The 21,815-nt window shown below is 40.3% G+C and overlaps 2 protein-coding genes across 3 annotated transcripts in view; one reads left to right on the forward strand and one right to left on the reverse strand.

The window, feature by feature from the left end:
* On the reverse strand, positions 1–18,744 carry aspscr1 (ASPSCR1 tether for SLC2A4, UBX domain containing). Its single transcript, XM_044346128.1, has 17 exons — positions 18,633–18,744; positions 18,340–18,395; positions 17,562–17,676; positions 14,120–14,220; positions 13,125–13,182; positions 12,857–12,930; positions 12,141–12,705; positions 11,304–11,363; positions 10,960–11,096; positions 10,029–10,110; positions 9,871–9,937; positions 9,464–9,526; positions 8,549–8,601; positions 3,417–3,468; positions 3,213–3,282; positions 2,500–2,687; positions 1–340 (listed from the first exon to the last, which is right to left on the reverse strand). The coding sequence occupies exons 1-17, from the start codon at positions 18,720–18,722 to the stop codon at positions 330–332; spliced, it is 1,842 nt and encodes a 613-aa protein (XP_044202063.1). The 5' UTR covers positions 18,723–18,744; the 3' UTR covers positions 1–329.
* Positions 18,349–21,815, forward strand: part of notum1b (notum, palmitoleoyl-protein carboxylesterase b) — a 12,674-nt gene continuing 9,207 nt past the window's right edge. Inside the window, exons 1-2 of one of the 2 annotated variants that reach the window (XM_044346131.1) lie at positions 18,349–18,436; positions 21,177–21,364. The gene's annotated coding sequence lies outside the window, so the exon portion shown is untranslated. The remainder of the gene's footprint in view (positions 18,437–21,176; positions 21,365–21,815) is intronic. The other variant, XM_044346130.1, reaches the window with a different exon arrangement.

A 21,815-nucleotide genomic window follows, 5' to 3' on the forward strand; every position in this document is an offset into this window, starting at 1 on the left:
CATTTTTAGAACAACAATCTTTATTCACTTTGCACTACTCCTTTGAAGCTGTGCTCAATAAAAACAAACTTTTTCGGCACTCCTTTCCTCCCAGAGATCAACTGGAATGAAACACATCAATCTTCTTGGCATTGAAATATTCACTATTTTATCATTTTCGACTGTTATTAAAACCTATTTGAGTGCAGGCGTCCTCCACGATGGATAAAGTCCACTGCAGTCAAAACGTTGAGGCGCAGCAAAGATTTAAGTGCTGTACTCAAGTGTGCAAGGCAGAGCTTTTCAAAACATCTGTCGCAGTCAGTCATCTCATCAACACACAGCAGTCTTTATTTCTTACCTGTGCAGAAGACAAGAGACAGCGATTAATAGCACTGTTAATCAACAAACAATACAAATTAACAGCATAGTAACACTTTTAAGCATTGGTATTGATTTTGAAAAATCAGAAAAATTCAAAATGTTTTATTCTGAGAAGAATTATTCACTTTCTTTTCTAGTTTATTTTGTTGAGCAACAGCACGAGGCAACTGAGAAACCAGAGATCTCTGCACTGATGATCTAAAACATCTGCTTTAATCCACATGTTGCAATCTCTGAATGTTTGTTAGGTTTTTTTTTATGCATTACATCTTATTTAAAAAGTCTGATGCTTTTGCAGCTTGCCAATTTCATTTTTCCTCATCAAAACACTCATATTCTGATCAATACGACTTATTAATTTAAGTAAAAAAGCAAAAAAAAATGTTGTACATGTTAGAAGAAAACAAAGCATAACATAACTACTATGTGACAGATTTAAATAGGTCTTCATTTGAAAAGGTATGAAGAAAGAAATCATGCTGCTTCATAACCACAACTGAATTTTAAAACACTGAAACTGGATATGCATTGAAAATCTGTTTAAAAGTAGAAGTACTATATCATCAGAGAGGTTACTCAAAACACCCTGCGCAACATGTGACGCATAATAAATCCTGTCAACATGGCATCGACACAGTGCCAATCATCAGGACGCAGGAAGGAGCAGAAAACTTTTGTCCAAACGAGCTTCTGGAAGTGTGTCGGCTCTAATCTCGAGTCCTCCAGGATGCATCAACACACTTGGACAGATCGATTCTACTACAACAAGGAATAAAGTGTTTGTAAGTCTACCGTGTGTGTGAGTATGTGTGTGTGTGTGTGTGTGTTCCCTGCAGGGTTCCACACATGGAGTCCATAATTTCCAATTCAGCCCCCCCCCTCCCCTCAGTCTTTTTCTTTTAACTTTCCTCATGAAAGAGAAACCAGCCACAACTTTCTTAAAGAGGACACACACGGAGATCAGCCAGAAATAAAGAGCACACAAAAACACAAACAAGACAGACAGAGAGAAAATAGGGAGCAATATTCTGAACAAAAACATCAATACGGTGACCGCCAGAATCACCACAATAGAACAACAGAAAAGCGCCGAGCCTGGGCTGACCACAGGGGCTCGTGCTGTGTGATGTGGCCCAGCAGCAGGCTCTCTCCCTGGGTTCAGAGTGTCTGTAGTGGTCTCCTGGGCCGGAGGGGGTGACCATCCTGAACTAATTGGTTCACCCTTACATGCATCCTTATCTTCTGAGTCACAAGGAATTCTGCTTTCAAAAGACCATTTCCTATTGACTGCGGTTTGGGGTTTGTGTGTATCTGTGTGTGTGTGTGTGTGTGTGTGTGTGTGTGTGTGTGTGTGTGTGTGTGTGTGTATTTACCACGACAAGAATCGTGTGGCTAAAAGCCTTCTGTTCTTTCTCTACTGGAGGAAAAAAAGAAAGTGATTTCTGAGAAGGATGGCTGGATACTGTCTGTGTTGAGTGAGTACAGGTTTAGTTTGGTACAAACAAACATTGACTCAAACTGCTCGACTGGTTTGGTACATTCGGGCTGGTGTGAAAGCTGTCAATCAAACTCTGGTGAGGATTTAAGTGAGACTGCATGAAAAAGAAGGGTCTCAGTCACCTTCCAAGTGGACTCTGGTTTACTTAATTAGACAAACCACAGAATTTTATAATAATTGATGCCTGATTTTCATGCAAATTCATGAGCTTAAGTACTATTAAATCACTCTTCTGGTTGAGGAAATTATCCAAAAAGAGATCTTTATAAGCAGAGTATATTTTTGGGAAAATTACTTGCCACCAGGTGAGTGCTGGGATTTATCTGATCAATCAGAAGGTAAAAGGGAGTTCCTGTGAAACAGAGGTCTGCATTTTGGCTGTTCCTCAAAGTAAAATAAGGTTGAGATGCAGTTTGGACTAATTACTTCCTGGATGCAGATTAACAGCCACTAAAACTGTCCAATGAATGAGTTTTACTGTCAGTCTGCATGACGTCATGTTTACAGCTCTTTGTTTGTTTGCAAAAAAAGTAAAAAGCAAAAAGTGATCAAAATGAGAATGCATTTGTTTTAGTGTGTGTGTGCGTATGTGTGTGTGTGTGTGTGTGTGTGTGCTCTCAGTCCCGTCCCATCCTCACCTGGAAGCTTGAGCCACTTGGGCACCTTGCCCGGGTCAGACCTGTTAGGTTTAGCAGCCTGGGGGTGTGCAGGTGGGTCTCCTCCGTTCTGTGTGGAGCCGCTGGCGTCTGCTGTCGGCTCCGGAGGGGGGAGCGGCTCCTCGGGGGCCACGAAGCTGGAGGAGGGTGTCACGGACCGGGGCATGCAGCTGAGGTAGCGAAGGGACGAGGATAGAAAAGGTTGAAATCTTTGGATTCTTTTGGGTGAAACTACTTTGGAGGACTTGAAGGCTGTTTTTTGTTTTCTGAGGAATTCATGTGTCTACTTAGAGCAGCGTTGTTTGGCCGGCGGAGGAGCCGAGCCAGAAGCGAAACAACTGAGGGAGATAAAGATCTAAAACAAGAGGAGGGGTGATGACCTTATTAAAGAAGCTAAAGGACAACAGGTGGGGGTCAGTTTTGGGAAACGGGCTCTATCTTTAGAAGGACTGGAAAATGGTTTGTGTGTGTGTGTATGTGTGCGTGCGTGAGTGCGTGTGTGTGTGTATGTGTGTGTTTGTGGAGGAAATGAGGGCGCATGGGGGCACCTGCTGTTTAGGCAAAACCTCAAAGGGATTCCAATGATGACAGCTTTGTGACAGGAAAATAGGCTGGTTGCCGCGGGATACAAGTGCACATTTAAACACACACACACACACACACACACACACACACACACACACACGTACACATACCTTGCTATGGACTCATTTGCTTGCAAGGCCGAGACAGAGGATCCCAGCAGTTCCCTCTTTAAGTAAGATTCTGTGGAGGAAACACACGCAAACAAAGTAAACTATTGTTTTGTTGTATTACATTCCTCAGTAATACACCAGTATCTAATTCTCAGCATATGAAAGAAAAAAAAGAAAGGAAAAAAAAAAAAAGAAGATAGAAACCTGTCTTAACGTCGGAGCCGAAGTACACCAGCGCACCAGGAAACAGGTCGGCCTGGGGACAGAGAGAGAAGCAGAAGTGAACAGAAGCAGTCAAAAAATGTTTGGCACACACGTCAATTTCTCTGCAAAACATGGAAAAATCCAAACAAAACTGCCTCCTGCTACACGCAAACCAAGTGCTGCCACCACATCCAAGCCTAAGTCAAGTTCATTTTGAAGATGATTCATTGCTCGGGGATCTGAACCAGTAACCGTGGCTCTTTGAAGCAGACCACAAAATGAGCACCAATCAAATGGTTAGTGGAAACACTTTCACCCCTGAAGCACAACACTCCTCTCTGGTGATAGTCTTAATGGTTATAATGGACCAGTCGCAGGCAGATATTATCAACTGTACAATTATGAGGTAGGAACACAGACAGACAGGCAGGCAAGCGGGGCGCATGTCTGTGACTCTAACGGAACGGAGACAAACAGAACGAGCTAAAGGAAAACAGTCCTCGACACACATGTGCGCATTCACAGAAACACATGAGCGACGCAGGAGAGAATGGAAGCAGAAGCTGAGTTGTGTTCAATGATGTAGTGGTAAATAAAAAGATGAGCAGTCAGTTGGTGGCCAAAAAAAACAGAAACAGAGATAAACATTCACTTTATTCTTAAGAAAAAAAAGAAAAAAAAAGCATCAAAGAGTGATTTCTGCTTTTCTTTCAGTTAACAGATCCTCTTATAACAAGCTTAAACTGCTTAAAATGATTTGTAATACAAATGACATTAAAATATATATAAACCAGACTAAACTCTGCAAACCATTAGGTGGGTAATGTTTTATGAATCCTAAAAGAGGATTTATTTTATCGCAGGAATAAAACTCCAGTAAGAGTTTTGTGTAATACTGATCTGACCTGAAGATCTTTATATTTGCAAATAAAAAAACAACTATCAAATGCTGACCTCACCTACTCCAGACCTTTTCACAGATATTTACTGTAACGATATTCTCCATGGAAAAGATGACTGATACACTTCGACCGCGGTGAGACCAGGGTGAAAAATACAAGATGAAATGAAACAGACACGGTTTAATGCTCTTTTAATATTTGACATTTGTCTTATTTTGCGTTTTTATTTCAATAGTGAGAGGCATCTGCTCCCAAATCCCTGTGTAATGAACTCTACCTGTGTATTTGTCTGTTTTAATCCATGACCTCATCCTAGCCCTCATGTACCTCATATTAACTACTAAATTTATAATGTAATAAATACAGACAACAGCACAAACAGCACAAACACATCAAGCTCCACAGTGAAGTCATATCAGTTCAGATCAGTTTCTGTGTCCTAATGGATACTGTGTGCTTTGAACGTGTTCCTTTATCCTTCACCTGATTTGTACTTTGTCATTCGTTCAGTTTATTTTCTTTTTATATTGTTTATATTAAAGTTTTGGGGCGAGAAACCTTCTAGATACAGGAGTGTTTAACTTAAAATCACTCGTTTAGACGCAGGTGAGCAACAGTAGACCCTTTTCACATCAGATATTTTTGACTTGTTATAGCAGGAAAAGCTTAGATGTTACTAATATCATGAATGACGCCTCTGCTCCATTTGTGGTTTTATGGAATACACTCGTTATGTTGTTAATTACTTCGCTTTTCCTTGTCAAAATGTCTTCGGTGGCAAAGATCTATCAGCTGCACCGGTGATTATTTTAAAGGCATTACGGTAAACGAGACGAATACTTGCAATACTGTAACATGTGAGTTTTGTATTTGTACAGACACTGTGTACTGTTGAAGATGCTCTGAATTTTTGCCGTGTCTCTCTTTATTGCCTAGAGAGCATCAAGTGAATCCAGATTATATCTAAAAGCTGAACTGATCTTTCCCAGCCTGTTGTTGGCCTCATCTGCTGAATGTCTTTTTCTAGCAGCGGCGGGTATAGCTGAGTAGTTTTAAACATTATAATAAACATCAAAAGCGTCTCGTCAAATGTTTCATGAAGCCCACACTGTGCTTTCTTGTGCATCTATAATAACTTCCATGTACTCTTGTGTAGTATTGAGGAGTTAATATCTACTTAATTCAATGAACTACCTCATGTGTGGAGTCATGATCCTGGCAGTAATGCCATCTATTGACTAATCTTTTCAGTCATTTATCAAACAACACTATCAAGCATTCTCTCGTTTCCAGCTTCTCAGACGGGAGGATTTTCTGCTTTTCTGAGTTTAATATCATTATAATATAACATAATAATATAAAGTATCTTTGGCTTCTAGAGAATATCGTCTCTTCTTACATTTTACATGTTATATTTAACCATTATTATTATCTGTAGGATCCATTTTTAGTTACATGTGTATATATATTTTTGTAATCTACGTTTCTATCTCCGTCAAGCGGAGCTTCCTTGTATTGGGGTAGTCGAGAATTGTACTTAAGAAGATCAAGCTTAATCAGCTTAAGGTGTTGCTGATTTGTAAGAGAGTGTTTGAGCGTATCCCGGCCTTTGTTTTATACCCAGATATTGTCTTTTTCTACATTTTAGTGGAACAGTTTGGTCTACTTTGTGTAAAAAGGCTACAATGGACATTACTGGATGGTGGTGAACTGACATAGTCTTTATAATAAATCTGAACTTTGATCATTGACAAACTGGGTGTTTTATTTGAAGCGAGCGTCACAACTAAATCTCATAGCGCGTTGTCACTACATGATCCATCCTCGGTGTTTTTGCACAATATCATGTATTTATCCATCAAGTGAATCCTTAAGATCTTGTACAAGACTCTCGTTTCATCCCGTGCCGGCCTGAAACATTTAAAAGAGTGACAGCGTTTTAAATGTTGGCGCTAATATTAGCTTAAAAACACTAGTGAGCTATAAGTGCTGCTGCTTTTGACTACCTCTGTCTGAGATCAAGCGGTAAATTATTCTAAACTGTGGCGGCTTTACAAATGGTCGCTCCTGATTCCTCCTCTGTTGCTCTTCCTGTTCTTGAGGTTTCTCCCGTTTTTTCCCTGTTAAACAGGTTTTTTTTGGATTCAGGGGTTTTCCTTATTTGAATCAAGGGTTCAAGGATAGAGGACGTTGTACTGCTGTACAAGTTGTAAAGTCTTTTGATGCAAATTTGTGATTTTTGATATTGGGCTATACAAATCAAAATAAAATGGACTCAATAAATGATGGAAACAAGTGTTAGCTGCAGCTCTCGTACCTTCATTAAAACATTTTCCATGTAACTCCACTCTAGACTGTTTCGAATCAGCGGTGTAAAAAGAGAAGGTGGCATGGCATTCGCTGGGATTAGGCGGGTTTACATTCACTACAACCCGTTTTACACACACCACCGCCCCCCCCACCCTCCCTCGTTGGCTGCTAAATTGGGACACGCTGGCCTAATTGCTATTATCACAGCTCTGTGAGCAGGAAACAATGTGTTACAGTGGAACAACGGGCATTCCTGCTATCCTGCTCCCTCTGGCAGTGGCGCTTCCACTCGGGAAGACGTGTGTGTGTGTGTGTGTGTGTGTGTGTGTGTGTGTGTGTGTGTGTGTGTGTGTGTGTGTGTGTGTGTGAGAAACGGTATAAAAAAAAAAAAAAACATATAAGAGAGAGAGGAATGGAGAGAGAGAAAGAAAGAGAGGCAGAACAGATCCTGATGGAAGACAGAGGGAGAGACGGATGAGGGAGGTATCAAAGGGCTGCTGGGTTGGGAAACATTCCTTTCCTGACATGACACAAAGTGATTAAAGTGTGTGTGCTCGAGTGTGTGTGTGTGCGTGCGTGCGTGTGTGTGAAAGAGAGAACGAGAGACGGAGAGAGAGAGTCCATATGCATGTGCACTCATGTCTATGTGACATGACAAAAAAAGATTAAAGATTCCGTGTGTGTGTGTGTCAAAGATTGATGTATATAGACAGGAAAACAGAGACACTGTGTGTGTGCATATGTGTGTGTGTGTGTGTGAGAGAGAAAGAGAGACATGACACCAAGGGGATTAAAGATTTTGTTTTTGTGCGCTTTAATGCTTTTAAGTCCCTAATGGATAGAGACATGGGGGTGAGGGGAGGGGTTTTGGAGGGGAGTGAGGCACAAGAGAGGGTCGGACAGAGGGACAGTAGTGCTGGTGGAGATGGAGGCGGAGGAGGAGGAGGAGGAGGAGGGAACGAGAGGAAAAGAGAGAAAGCTGGACTTGGGGTACAGGAGAGGGACATGTAGAGAACAACAGGCCGGGAGAGTTCAGAAAGGGACAGGAAGATGAAAAAGAGACGGGCGGCTTGCATCAGATCATCACATATAGAGAGGTCACGGTACGAAAAAGGGCGCACGCAAAACACACGTACACACATACACACGCTCATTTCAAAGTGCGCTTTTGAGGATCGTTATCTTTTGTACCAGTCCCTCTGCGGAGCTGAATCTTGTTCATCATCAAAGATATCACTTCAAACAACTTTCTCTCCCCTCCACCTCTTCTTTCCTCTTTGCATTGCTTCAGGTTGAGTCAAAGTGTCAAAAGAGAAAACGGTTGCACGGCAGTTATCCTAAAATAATATATGTAGAAACGAAACGACGAGGAGAGCCGGTGAGGCGTTTAGGAACCGAGTGATCAACCGTAGCGGAGAACAACTTTGCTTTTTTTTTTGTTGTTGTTGTTTTTCATTTGCATCTCTCCGCTCTCATCTGTTTCAGTATGAGAATAGCTCTGAACTGGAAGGCAACAAAGCATCAAGTCTGCCCATTGCTCTGTGCGTGAGAGTGTGTATGTGTGTGTGTGTCAAGATCAAAGCGAGGCCTGTATTAACCCCATGTGCCAGTCTGGGAAAAATCAAGCCCAGCTGGGGTCAAGGACAGTGGAGAGGGGGAACAAGTTTGAGAGCGTGTAGGAGCGAGAGAAGAGGGGGAGAACGGGAATGTGGTGAGGCTTTGAAGAGGAGAGAGGAACCAGCCGATACATTTTACAGTCTGTGTGTTGTGTGTGTGTGTGTGTGTGTGTGTGTTGAGATAGTTTCAAACATGGGGAGTTAAAGTTGTTGTTTTCTGGAGGGTGATTGTGATGTGGTTTGTTAGAGTCCAGTCTTTCTGGTTATTGTTGTGCTGCCTGCAGACTTACACGATGGCTCTTACCTGGAAAAGCGTAGCTGAAGGATCATCCAGAATGGTTTTTGGAGGCGTGATGACTGAAAGAAAGTTTTAACGAGAGAAGAAGAGAAATTACAAAGTGGACACGTTGTTGGTAAAAATCTTAATTTAAGTCATTACTGATATTGGAAAGTTGAATTTAAACAAAGTGATGAAAAATGGGCGGAACTAGTGTGGCTGTTGATTGATGATGTAAAATTTCCAAAAGAATATGATCAGCTTTCATCCGAGACCAACGCTTTGTCAGATTCACAAGAATGATAATCTATGTGGATAAACCTGTGTGGCCTCTTTGGCAACACTGCCACCATTACAGTTCAGTTTGTCTTCGGTCATCAAACTACTGCACCTCTAAGGCACCGAGGCAATGTTTGGATATCCAGGAAAGAAAAAAAATAAAGACACTTCCAAAATCTGTAAAATGTAAACAGTAAGAAAAAACAAACAAAAGAAGTGCTGACAGACTTTTAAAAATGACATTTAAAAAGGTTAATATCAATTTATTAACAGTTGAGTTTAATTGTTGTAGTTTTGGGCATCGCTTCTACCAGTTATATAAAATTGTGTTCATGAAATGAATCCCTGAGAACTGGGAACAAGATGACATCGCTACAAAGAAATCAGACAGGTTTTAAACAAACGTCTGAATAAGTCGTTAGTTTAGATAATCTGGCTGAACTGTTGGCTTCTTTACAACCTCTTTTAATTGTTTAACCACTCGTTTCTTGCCCCGTTAAACTTCATTGCAGCAATGTTCAGAGATCCCGACAATTACTTTGGTGGGTGCAATGATATCTAACTGATAGAGATGATGTGCAAAACTACAGAATATATCCGTGTTGGCCAAAACCAGCGCAGAAATATGTCTTAAATGTTCATGCTTGATGATGTGACACTTACACAGGTAGAAACTGAGCTGAGGATCCTCCAAGTGACTCCTCACAAAATTCTTCACAGCGCCGACTGCACACAAGACAAACAGAGAATTGACTTGCGCATAAAGAAACGGATCTGTTTGCATCTACATCAGTCACTGTGTGGAGCGTAATTCATTTTTAGATGGAATTTCCCTCAGATTTGTTGTTCTGCTGCTTGTTGTGTTGCCGTTAGGGTTGAGGTGGATCTATTCCCTGGAATTACAGACCTGTCTCATTCTTTCTCTCTCTCTGGTGTGGCTACAGTCATAAATGTGGTGAAGGAGCCACAAGTAGCTTTAACATTGCAGCCATACCTGTGGCTAGCCCAGCTGAAATGAACACTCTCCGCACTGCGCACGTGCACACACACGTTCACGCAGACACACACACCTGTCTCCAGAGGCCTGAAGAAGCCCTGTAGAACATGTCTGTCTGGAAACTGGACCCTCAGGACCACCTGGAGACACACAGTGGCAGCGGGTTAATTAAAATCTGTACAATACAAACACGCACGTTTTAAAAGCAGGATTGCGATGACTTGCGCTCACTTTGGGATATCTGTCCATCTTCTCCTTTATCTGTGATTCTCTCAGAGCTTTAGTCATCAGTGGCGCCTCCTCCAATAACTTCCTGGAGAACAGAGGGAGCAAGAGACGGACATAGTTATAACGAAGCGAGCTGTGACATTAAAAGCAGAATCGACAATGGGAAAGATGATCGTAAAAATCAAAGTCGACGCTTCATCCTTCAGCCTCACTCGTGTGTGGCCGTGTATGCGTGTGTGCGTGTCAGAGGAGGAGGCGAATTGCTGTGGTCTGCTTAATTCCACCCCTGGTAATTGCAGTCATTGACACAGTAGTAGCGTAGCCATGAGGCAGCCAGCTAAGTCAATGCAGACTGGAGATTAAAGGATGTACGCGGTGAGGTCTCAACCTGACGGTGTTTGGTTGATGGCTGCAAGATAAACGTCTACGCGAAACAGGTTTACTAATTGCCCCCCCTGTACGCCATATTTAGAAGCTTTTGTAGTGTGCGTGGTGTCTTATAAATGAGAAGAACATGTTTGCAAACACACACACACACACACAATATCTCAGCAGCTGTGGTCTGCTGTGGCCACATTCAGAGAGCGCAGAGTAAACTTGTCCGCATCTGTTTTGAAGAAGCGCTCGTAAATAAAAACAAACTTCAAAACTCAAAATAAATAAAAACTTCAAAACGCACCCAGTGATGCCCAGTATTCTCCCTGCCTATGGCCTCTCATCATTGCCATGGTATTCTGCAATTAAGGGTTATACATCGACAAAACACAGCAGGACCACCGAATGCCAAACGGACTAATTATCTCTTACAAACAGTTGCGGGAACACATCTGATCCAGACGTGTTTCTGCATCAACAAGGTATTTAAACTAAATATCACAGGCGGTCCTCAGACCCATAGTCACTCGACCGCTTCCCTTCACTTCCTTCTCCCCACCTCTCGCTCTTCAGTTGGGCGAAGCGCTTGCGCACGTCATCCATCGTCACTTCAAAGAACTCGTCGGGCAGATCCCCTTGGTGCTCTGAGTGACTGGATACGGACTCCAGGTGGTAGATGAGAGGCTCCCTCTCCACCTGCCGCAGAGAGACAGAGAGAGAGAGAGAGAGAGTGAATCAGAGTGTCCGTGCTGACGTTTTCATCTAAAGCACCGTGAAATGTCAGGATTATGCGTACAATTAACACAGCTGGTCTGAGCGGGAATCAAACCCTTAATTGATGAGTTACAGAATCATATTGCGTCATTCGACTTGGAAACCGACGACATGGGAAGCAGGTTTTACCTCCAAGAACTGCTCTCCCTGATCCATGTCCTCATCCGGCCGGTTGGCAGTAGCTTGATGCTACGAAAGAAAAGGCTACAAGTTATACTCAGTTACTTAGAGTGAGATTATTTTGTCAGCTGCTGTTTCTAAGATCAAGAATGAACTCTGAATCTCAGGCAAAATGGTGTCATATATAGAAATGTGTGTGTATCAAACAAAAATCAAACAGAGAAAGCAAAAATGAGTGAAAAAAAAAGAGGTCAAGAATAAGATTTCTTGCCCTGGTAGCCTAACGGTTCAGAAGCATACGCTGTCAGTAGAGATCAACTTTTAAATCTGAATATTTTCTGGTTTCTTTAGTCTTCTATGACAATAAACTGAATATGAAGATGACAGAGCAGAAGCCAGCTGGGTCTGTGTGGTGGTCATATACAGATGCTCTTTGGATACTTGAGGTGTACTTTGCTTATTCCATCTTGTGAGTGAGACCATATCCCACCCAGCAATGAGCCCTTCACAAGACGGAATCAGAAAACTGAGTATCTTTGGGTTGTAGACGGTTGGGACAAAACAATACATTTGAGGTTGCATCTTGGGCTCTGGTAAATAGAGATTGAGGTTTTTCACCATTTTATAGACATATAGAGCGACTAATCGATAATGAAAATTGTTAGTTGCAATCCTAAAGCCAACATGGACAAGTTCTTTAAGTGCTCAGAATATTGAAATTTTTCCACCTGGGAAAATTCTTACTGCTGGATGGGACTTGTGTTGAGATTGTTTTCTTATAAAATTGCAAATATTCAATCATCCTACGATAATTTGCCTTCACGGTGCTCCAGCTATGAGTCTCACCTTGTTGCCTGAACCGTAGCTGGATTTGGCTTTCTTGGCTTTGGGTGATTCTACTGCAGCAGTGACAGCTGACAGAGATGAGGATGATGAGGATGAGGATAGCGTGCGTCCAACTGCACCTCCTGCCGGACCACCGAGGCGCTGACCGCCTCCAGAAAAGGGAATGAATGGAGCCGAGGGAGCGGAGGAAGAGGAAGATGGGTGTGAGTTCAGTCCTGATGGCCCCGCTTCCTCTCCGTCCTCCTCTGGCATTCCTCTTCTGACGGGTGGAGCCTTTGGCCGAACCGCGTCCTGGGGTTTCGGAACCTCTTCCTGTTGAACAGGAAGTGTGCTGGTGGCAGGGGGAGGAGTTGGTGCAGGTTGGGTTTCCATTGGCTTCGCAGGGATTGAATATTCAGTTGGCACTTTTGGTGCTGAAGTATCCGGGTGTGATGGAGCTGGGTCGGGCTGAGATGGCGGGCTAGGTGTGCTTTCCTTGGCAACAGGTGTGGTTGGCACAGCAGCGGTTTCAATGGCTTCCCCGCCATCTTCCTCTCCCGGTGCTTTGTTCTTTTTGAGTAGAAACCTTAAAGAGTAATGGAAACGGCAGTTCATGTAATACTGTGTAGCATAAACTCAGTGTGATTCTCTGTTCTATACATTTAAAGTATATCCATACTCTCAATATTAACTGTTTTTTGTATAAAATATTATAAATCTGAAAACCAGCAATCTACCTGACAATAGCGCTTCCTCCTGTCAGACCCAGAGACTTCAGAGTGGCCTTCTTCAGCGCTTCTTCCCCACTCACCTACACACACACACACACACACACACACACACACACACACACACACACACACACACACACACACACACACACACACACACACACACACACACACACACACACACACACACACACACACAGAGAAAGACAGCTGTGTTACCATAAAACTCACTTTCATCTCTTGAGAAACGACGAGTTAAAGGAACACTGCATACCTCGTCTCTCATGTAAACACACACGGGGGTGGATCCTGTCTCGGACTGCTCGGACACGCTAGGAAAAAAAAGTGATGACATTGAGATAAACAGCGGGAGTAAAGTTATGGGCGGATAATTTTCATTTGCTTCAACTGTGACAAAACAAATGAAGTGACTTTCCCTTGTTCAGGGAAATCAGCCCTGTGATTTTACAACAAAACCTCATGTGATGTGGTGGCACGCTGTCTGCATGTGTAAACCATGTGTGCACAATCCCATCTAGAAACTAATTGAACCATAAATGTTTTACTATTGTTCTCCTTAATTCTGGAAATCAAAGCTTCCCCCTCTGCTTCACAACATTCCCAGAGCTTTTAGGGCGGTGTGTGGCTAATATTCATTTCATGGAAGCGTAACTTCCTTGGAAAAGGATCAAGATATGGAGTGATGTCATTTAATAGAGATGAGATGAGGGCTGGACGGATACACGAGCACCTGGGACCGCACAGCTGGAACTACTGAGTAACAGCTGCGTGTAAGTGTGTGTGTGTGTGTGTTTGAATGAGTGATGTGTGGGAAGGCTTCAGACTTCAGTGAGGAGCAATGAGAAGGGATGTTATCTGTGTCACAAACATACATACATTTGTACTTCTATACTTGTGAGGACCACCCCATAACGCCTCACTAGGGCTGCGTAATATCAATATATATATGTATATGTATATATCACAGTGTGGCTACTGCATGAAAAAACACATAAAATAATGAAACAGGTGTTCAAAGCAATGAATTATAATGCCTTACATGACACCAAACTCTTTATGTGTGAAGAAAAACTTCAATACCTGATTTAGTTTTAGTTTAGTTTAGTTTTTTTGTTTAGTTTCAGTGACAACTTGCTCAGGATCATTGTCTTTGATGAAATAATTAGTTAATTATTTCACACACACACACACACACACACACACACACACACACACACATAAAAACCTTGTAAATGCGTATTAACACACCTGATCTGGGGGAAATGTGTGAGAAGCTCCCACAGACTCTGTCCACTAGAAAAAGAACCCTGGAGACGAGAGCCGTCCTCCATCTGTAGCGCAATCCGCACCTAAGAGATATGAACACAGTGACACACGCAGCTGTGGTTCAGACGTCAGAGATGTCAAAGACCACAAACACGCCTTACACATTAGCCGAGACACTAGAGCGAGGAATGAGCGGAATTATTTACAAGACTTTAGGAAAACAGTGGATCAAGATGAGTCCATCCACACCTCGATCTCGATGTCTAACCTCACGGTATCTATAGTATGCATGAACTAAAAGCCACTGTGAGATGAATTTAAAGTCCCCTCCGCTCAAAAATATGTTTTTCTTCTTGTTCCTTAAAATTGGATGTTTGAGCTTCACCGTGCAGAATGATGTATGTGCAGAGTTTGTTTTCACATTCATCTGCTGAAAGTGGAAAGTTTCTCTGTACTCACTGAATATCTGATTTTTAAGGGGCGGGCCTACGAGCAGGATTTGTGACATCACAACTAATTTGAAAGCCAATTCTGGACCAATATTCAACTGAAACAAGTGTGATGTAGAAATTTGAAGCCTCTAGTGCACAAACACTGAGAATAGACTTTACAGTGAAGGAGGAGACATCTTGTGTCCAGCTGTTAAACTTCTGAAACAAACAATATTTGCATATTTATAGATTGTGGATTTTTTAATGAGGGAGAAGGAAGAGATGACATTTTTAAGATTTTTATTGTATTATTGTATTTGTATATGTTTTAATACATGTCTAGAGGGGATCTTTAAGGAGTCATCAAGTGTTTTTCAAAGTATTTTTGTGGCATTTTTTTAGTTTAGTTTTTAGTTTATGCATTTATTATTATGAAAGTTAATAGAGAGTGACACAGCTGACAAAGAACTCCAGCTGGATTTGATCTGGAAACATTGCAATTACATGGAATGCGTCTTATAAACCTAGACCACCAGAATAAAAATAAACTATTTTCTTATGAAACACTGCACAGCGTTTCATTCAGATCTCTAAACTGAGACAGTTTGAAAAAGCTAAATCTCTCTCCGACATGTGATGAAGAGTCATAAACAAAAACAATTCGGAACCACTGCATTAACACTAAATAAGCATATTAAAATACTTTTAAGTATCCCACTGACTTTTCTTTAACTTATTTAACACATTTTAGTTGCCTTTAAACACTGTAAAGTACAGACGCTAAAAATAAATGGACAAAAAAAAAAAAATGCATCTTTACCTCCAAAATTGTAAGTTTTTATCTTCTTAAATGCATAAAAGGGAAACTCATCATATTAAGCATCAAAATCTCCCTCGGTGGTCATTTGTGGGTTCTTGGCTCTCACAGGAAGGAAATTCTTTGATAATCGACTTGATTAAGCTGCACATGTGGGCCTCTCTCAGTCTGAACCTGAATTTCTTTATTTGAACAGGGAGAATGTACAAAGAACATTAACCTTATATAAAACATGAAGAGATGTAATGTACCAGATTTTACCGCCTGTAGTCTCTGGGCAGGTAAATAAAATAATAAAATACTAAGAAAATTACACATTAAAAGTGTACAAAATACTACTGTAGTCAATAAGAGAACACAACCCCCCCGCTCCACACCAACAACCCTAATCTACAAATGTGTGCAAGTCTGCTGTGTGAGAATCCTGTGTTTTGTTAAACGGGACAAAGTTACAAAATTTGTTGTTGTTATTAGTTCTGTTGGAAGATTGTTCCCTCGTTTTATGGCCATAAAAGTGAAAGATGAAATGAAAATGAGTAACACCAGACATCGGTGCGAGTCTCTGTTGTTTCTCTCTGAAGTCATTCTACGATTTGTTTCTGTTTACTCAACAACCCTGTTGTCCAGCACACGATGCACGCTGCACGACGGCACACCGGGAGAGATGAAAGGAGTGCTTTGGCTGTCAACAGCCAAACACGAAACTCTCTCACACACCAGTTTGTCTGAGGTGAATGTTGCGAGAGACTGAGCGTGTCCATCCGTGTGTGTGTGTGTGTGTGCGCGCATGTGTGTGTGTACACAATTTGCGGTAGAAGAGTGAGCGTGTGTGAGTCCATAAAATCTGTGAGGTATCAACAGTCAACCATCCATCAAATGAACAAGAACAACAGATCAAACCCAGGCGTGACTTTACTGCTTAGATTATGATAGCATGATGTCATAGGAAACTACAGCTCAGCTACAACAAAGTGTTTTTTCGTTTTCTTTTGGATACAGATCAGATCAAAGTGAATTTGGCAACACGGACGGAGAATTTAAGCGTTTACAGGTAGTGACAGTAAAAATCAAGATATTGAGCGGATAAATATACTGAAATAATACTCATGTAATGTTACGTATAAAACTAGATATCATCTGCGATTTTTAAAAAAAATCATTAATATGAATGGAACAAATAATGTGTGACATAATACTGATACCAGTTATCACGACACGTTCTGATGCATTATTGAGATCTGAGCTGTTTTTCTTTTTGGCAGTTCAGCTTTATTCCAGTTCATGGCTGTTTAACATCACAACAATGGCACATGTGATGTCACTGAGTGTGTTATTAAATATCACAATTTCTCACAACTCTGTGAAACTTAAAGCTCCTCATAATGTGAGATTCCTGATTTGTAAACATATATATATATATATATATATATATATATATATATATATATATATATATGTGGGGTTTTAGGGGTATCTTCTTCTCTTCAGTCATACAGGTATCATGAAGTATTGTTGCTGATTTTCTTGTAATATAATGTGTATCAGGGAATCAAACTGTAACAAACAGAGGAAAAAAATAATAATAATAAATAATATCTGAATAATAGAGTACAGGAACAAATGCAGATGATTCCATATAGGACGCAAGGGTGACTGAATGGTTTGATATGCATGAACCATCATCACTTCTCAGCCAATTATTTTAATTTTTGGACTATAATAGCAATCAAAAATCAATTTACTGTTTTTGTGTTTGATGGACAGAATATTTTGAATATTTTCCGAGTGTCACAGTTTTTGTTCATCAACTAATTATTCTTGTGCGTTGATGTGTCGCTGTGTAATTCTGGGGCAAGCTGTACCGTATTTAGTAATTACAAACATCTGAAATGAACGTTCCACGTGTTTAAAATCTGTGTTTATGTGATAAGTTTTAATTTTTCTGCTTTGCTAAGTCAGACCTGTAATTCAAGCTGCTACACTTGTGCTTCTCGGTGATACTGACAAAGAGATAATCACCATGTGTACTGTGACATACTGTACTTCATACACTGAAGTCTTTATTATGTGAAGTGAGACTCTCTGTCTGTCTCTGTCTCTGTCTCTGTCTCTCTCTCTCTCTCTCTCTCACACACACATACACACACACACACACACACACATTTGCACAACTCACCTGGCTGTCAGCTACAGCCTGCTTCCTTGTACTTGACACCATTTCTAGTTTAGCATTATTGGGCAGGTTGGCAAACCTCCAGGGCACTGTGAGGTCAAGAACAGTCCTCTGAAACCTGAAGGTGAAGACAGAGGATGAGGTGAGGATGACGGAGCACCCGGATCTTTAATGTTCTGAGGCTCAAACACAAACATAAGCTGGGAATATAACTAATGAAAAATAGAAAGCTCCATTACATTTGACAAAACATTTCTCCTCTACAGCTGCTGAGCTCATTCATTCAATATAAGACACATAGAACATTGAAAAACAGGATCCTTGTGGGTTAAAAGTTACATAAGCAAATGTCACTGTGAGTGTTTTATATAGTTGAACTGGAGGCAACTTTATAAATTACATTAATGATCACCTGTGCAAATTAGATATATAAAGGAATCCTATTATTTGTTTTATGTCACTAAACTACTGTGTTGTCCAAATATACCTACATCTGATATAAAACATGCTTTACATTAACAATTTATTTAACTGACTGAATTTCAGCATCTATGTCAATTCACACATTGTTCAATACTGTTAACTTAACTTTACATATTACACACGACACATTTAACATGTCAGACTTTACTTCTCACACACAACATTTCAAACCAGATCCGGTTCACATATGTGGCTTGTTTGCGTGTCCAGGTGTATTTAGATGAAGTGCAGACTCAGTAACACTCATTTGGCTTCATTGTCATCACTGTAACAGATGCATCTACTATCTGATGCTCACTTCAAACCATGATCTTCGGGGTTAAATCCGTGTTTTTTGCAGACGTCCTCCAACACCTGAGGAGGACAAATAGAAGCTGGAAATGTCACAAATGAAGGTACGCAGCACAATTAGCTAAAAATAAATCTGATTTAATCCGCAGGATCAGAAACTGATCTGTCACTGGCTAACTACGGTTAGCTAGACAAGCTAACTCAGAGGGAAACATTTAGCGCCGGTTTTGACGCAGACGAGCAGAATAAAACAAACCGGCCACGTCTGAAAACACGACATGTTCTCTAAACACTAGTTACCTGTAGTAAAGGTGTGTTTGGAGACACTTTAACTGTTTGTCGTCTTCCATTTGGAGTAAGAACCGTCACAGCTGTACCGCTGGCTGCCATTGTGTTTTGTGACGTCACAGTGTTTGTTTGAATCAACTTTATTAAATCTTCCCAAACAGCTGTAACAGGATTTAAAGGGTCAGTTCACACAAATTATAAAAAGACGTTTTTGTAGTAGAGAAAATCATTTATGTTTTCTTCGTGATGCTCACAGCATTGAAAGTTACATACAACAATCCACAGACCTCACTGCTTTTATAAGAATCTATGTTCTACTAAAAAAAAAACAATCCCTATAAATGAACATAGTCTGCAATATATTCCTAATGTTAAATTAATTCCACACAAGACACAAATGAAGATGATACTCATTTATAAAAGCATGATCACTTCTTTTGATCAGAGTAGCTTTTAATGTATTGCAAACAAATACAAACAGATGACTGACAAACTAGAGGAAAACCTGAATAAATGAGTTTCAAGTATTGTAATATCTCATTACACAAGTATAAGAGAGTAAAAATCTTAGGTTTCAGCTCCTCGAGTATAGAACATATGAGTGTATGTATGTGTGAATATGAGTACACGAGTGAAGGAACATGACGAATGTGATGCAGGTAAACTAGATTAACACTCTATCATGCTCTGTGACGGTTGGCATTGTTCATCTTAAGTTTAGATGGCAAGCTTAAAGATCTAAGTGGCTCATTACAGAGAGTGCAGAAACCATACGCACTGCACTGGTCTACAGAGATGTAGAAAAACATTAATGGTCAGATGAGTCAACCTTTACCATATTCTCAACATGAGCGCTTGGATGGCATCCACCATGAGAACAGGCCTGAATGTTTGGCCTCTACAGTGAAGGGATACAGAGAGTATTTTCCTGTCATGGTTCTGATCCCTCGTCCCCTTAGAGGAAATAATCACTGCAAATCTATGCAAGGATACACTGAATGATCATGAACAACATTCCCAACCCTCATCCTCAGGACACAAAGGGGTCTCTGAATGTTTGAATATGAAAATGATGTGAGAAGTACGTGAGGCCTCTGCAGTCACCAGACCTCAACACCAGGGAGATGACAGCTAGCTATCATGTAGACCAGTCAGCCTGTACCAACCGGTACCAACAAGCCTCCCTGCAATACAGAGACCCTTCATTCTACAACTGGGGGTACATTTCATGTCTGTTAATAATTATTATATTTTTACTATTTTCTTCAAAAGTAAAATATTGATCTATTAAAAAAAGGCATGTTATAATATCACACACACTCATTTTTTTCAGTTGAGTGGATCTTAGTTTCAAAATAATGAATAAATACCATTAAAGTCAACATTATACATTTTTATTTATTTCAAAATTCTAAATACTAAAGAAAAATAGTAATTTTTAAATTGACTTTCACATTTAAATCCAGTAAATAAGTAAGTTAAGTAAAATTTATTTCTATCATGCTTTTTATAGACATCAGTCACAATATGCTTTACAAGAGCATAATACAACATACGAAAAAAAAGAAATCACAGCAGATAAAGTGACCACCCAAATAACGTGATTAAAAGGTGCAAAACTAAAAAAACACAATAAAAATACACAATAAAAAACATAAAATGCTGACCTGGTGCTTACAAGAACGTAAATAGCTCAGTTTATTGATGACCGCAAAAGTTCTGTCAACTCTGTCACTAACAGAAACTAAAACGTGGTTTGTCCCAAAACTGTTTAACCAGCATCACTTTTTGAACACATTGTGTTGTGTATTCTCTCATTTTTTTTCAATATTTAATCTATTATAGGGGGTTGGGGTTTACAATTTTTTTAATGATTTTAATTCAAACCTATCTTCAAATTTGAGGTTGATCTGTTAAATAAAATGACATGTGGTGACCTAAGAGAAGGTCTACCATTGAAATTATACATCAGAGTAGGTAAATTGTCAACTAAGTTACCCAGTAGGTGCAACTCATGGGTAACGAAGTTAACATGACCCTACTGTTACCCTACAACTACAGAGTGTGACTGTCATTGTCAACTACTCCTTCAATATATGTGTGATATATTACACATTCACATTAGTCTGAGTTTTGTTTAACATCTCTTAAAACTATCAAAATCACCTGTAAGGCAGATTTGTGATAAAAAAATATTCTTGTCCTTAACGACAATGCTGAACATATTACATGCACATCTGCAAAAAAAAGCCAATTCTTAAAGTTATTTTTAAAAAATCATTGTACATATAGCAGAATAGACACAAGAGCCCTTAAAATTAGATGTTACCTGAAGTGTAGGACTCATAAAAGGCTGTAATGGCGTACTAGTGGATATATTACACTGAAGGAATATATTAACTTGAACCACTGATTATTTTATTGAGAAATCACATTATTTTTGCACCTTTTCATTGAAGTGAAATGTATCCCAAATTACAGAACGACGCCTGTAGACTGGCAACAACACATCCAACCTTCTCCACAAGGATGACTTCATGTATGTATCATGTGCAGTTTGACAGATTCCCTCAGCGAGAATCAAAACGGAAGCTGAAATCAGACTGGACGGCCAACACGAGACGACACATGGTGCCGGCAGCTGGAGAGGTGTGAGGTCTTAGATTCAGAGGGCATACAGCTGACTGACTGACCACTTCAGCAACATTTTAGAGTCCACCTGGGAGAGAGAGAGAGAGACAGAGGTGAATGCAGTTCTCAGTTTAGGGGGGAAATTGCCACCGTCTGAATAAACAAACAAACAATCAGTTTCCTTCCTCGCTCAGCAGGCCAGAAACTTCAAAACTGTGCCTGAACGGAGTGAAAGCTTATATAGGCATCTGTAGCATGGCGGTCACAGGGTTTTATGCAACATTTTTTACAAAAAAAACACAACAAAAACAACTTTAATCACTGATTAATGAATGGTAAAAAGATATACTTATGAAAAACTGTATTAAAGTCAGAAAACAAAAATTGCTAAATGTCAGACTTAAAGTGGATGATATCTGGTGTAAACTTCTGATTTAAACATTCACAAGAAATGAACAAAAGTAGGGCTTTTATGACTTGGATCAGTACATGAGATACAAGATTTAGAATGGATTTTAAAGAGACTATAATTTAAGAAAAAGAAAATGTTTTAGAAGACGGCGA

This window comes from Thunnus albacares, chromosome 3 (assembly GCF_914725855.1).
Source record: "Thunnus albacares chromosome 3, fThuAlb1.1, whole genome shotgun sequence".
Taxonomy (NCBI): domain Eukaryota; kingdom Metazoa; phylum Chordata; class Actinopteri; order Scombriformes; family Scombridae; genus Thunnus; species Thunnus albacares.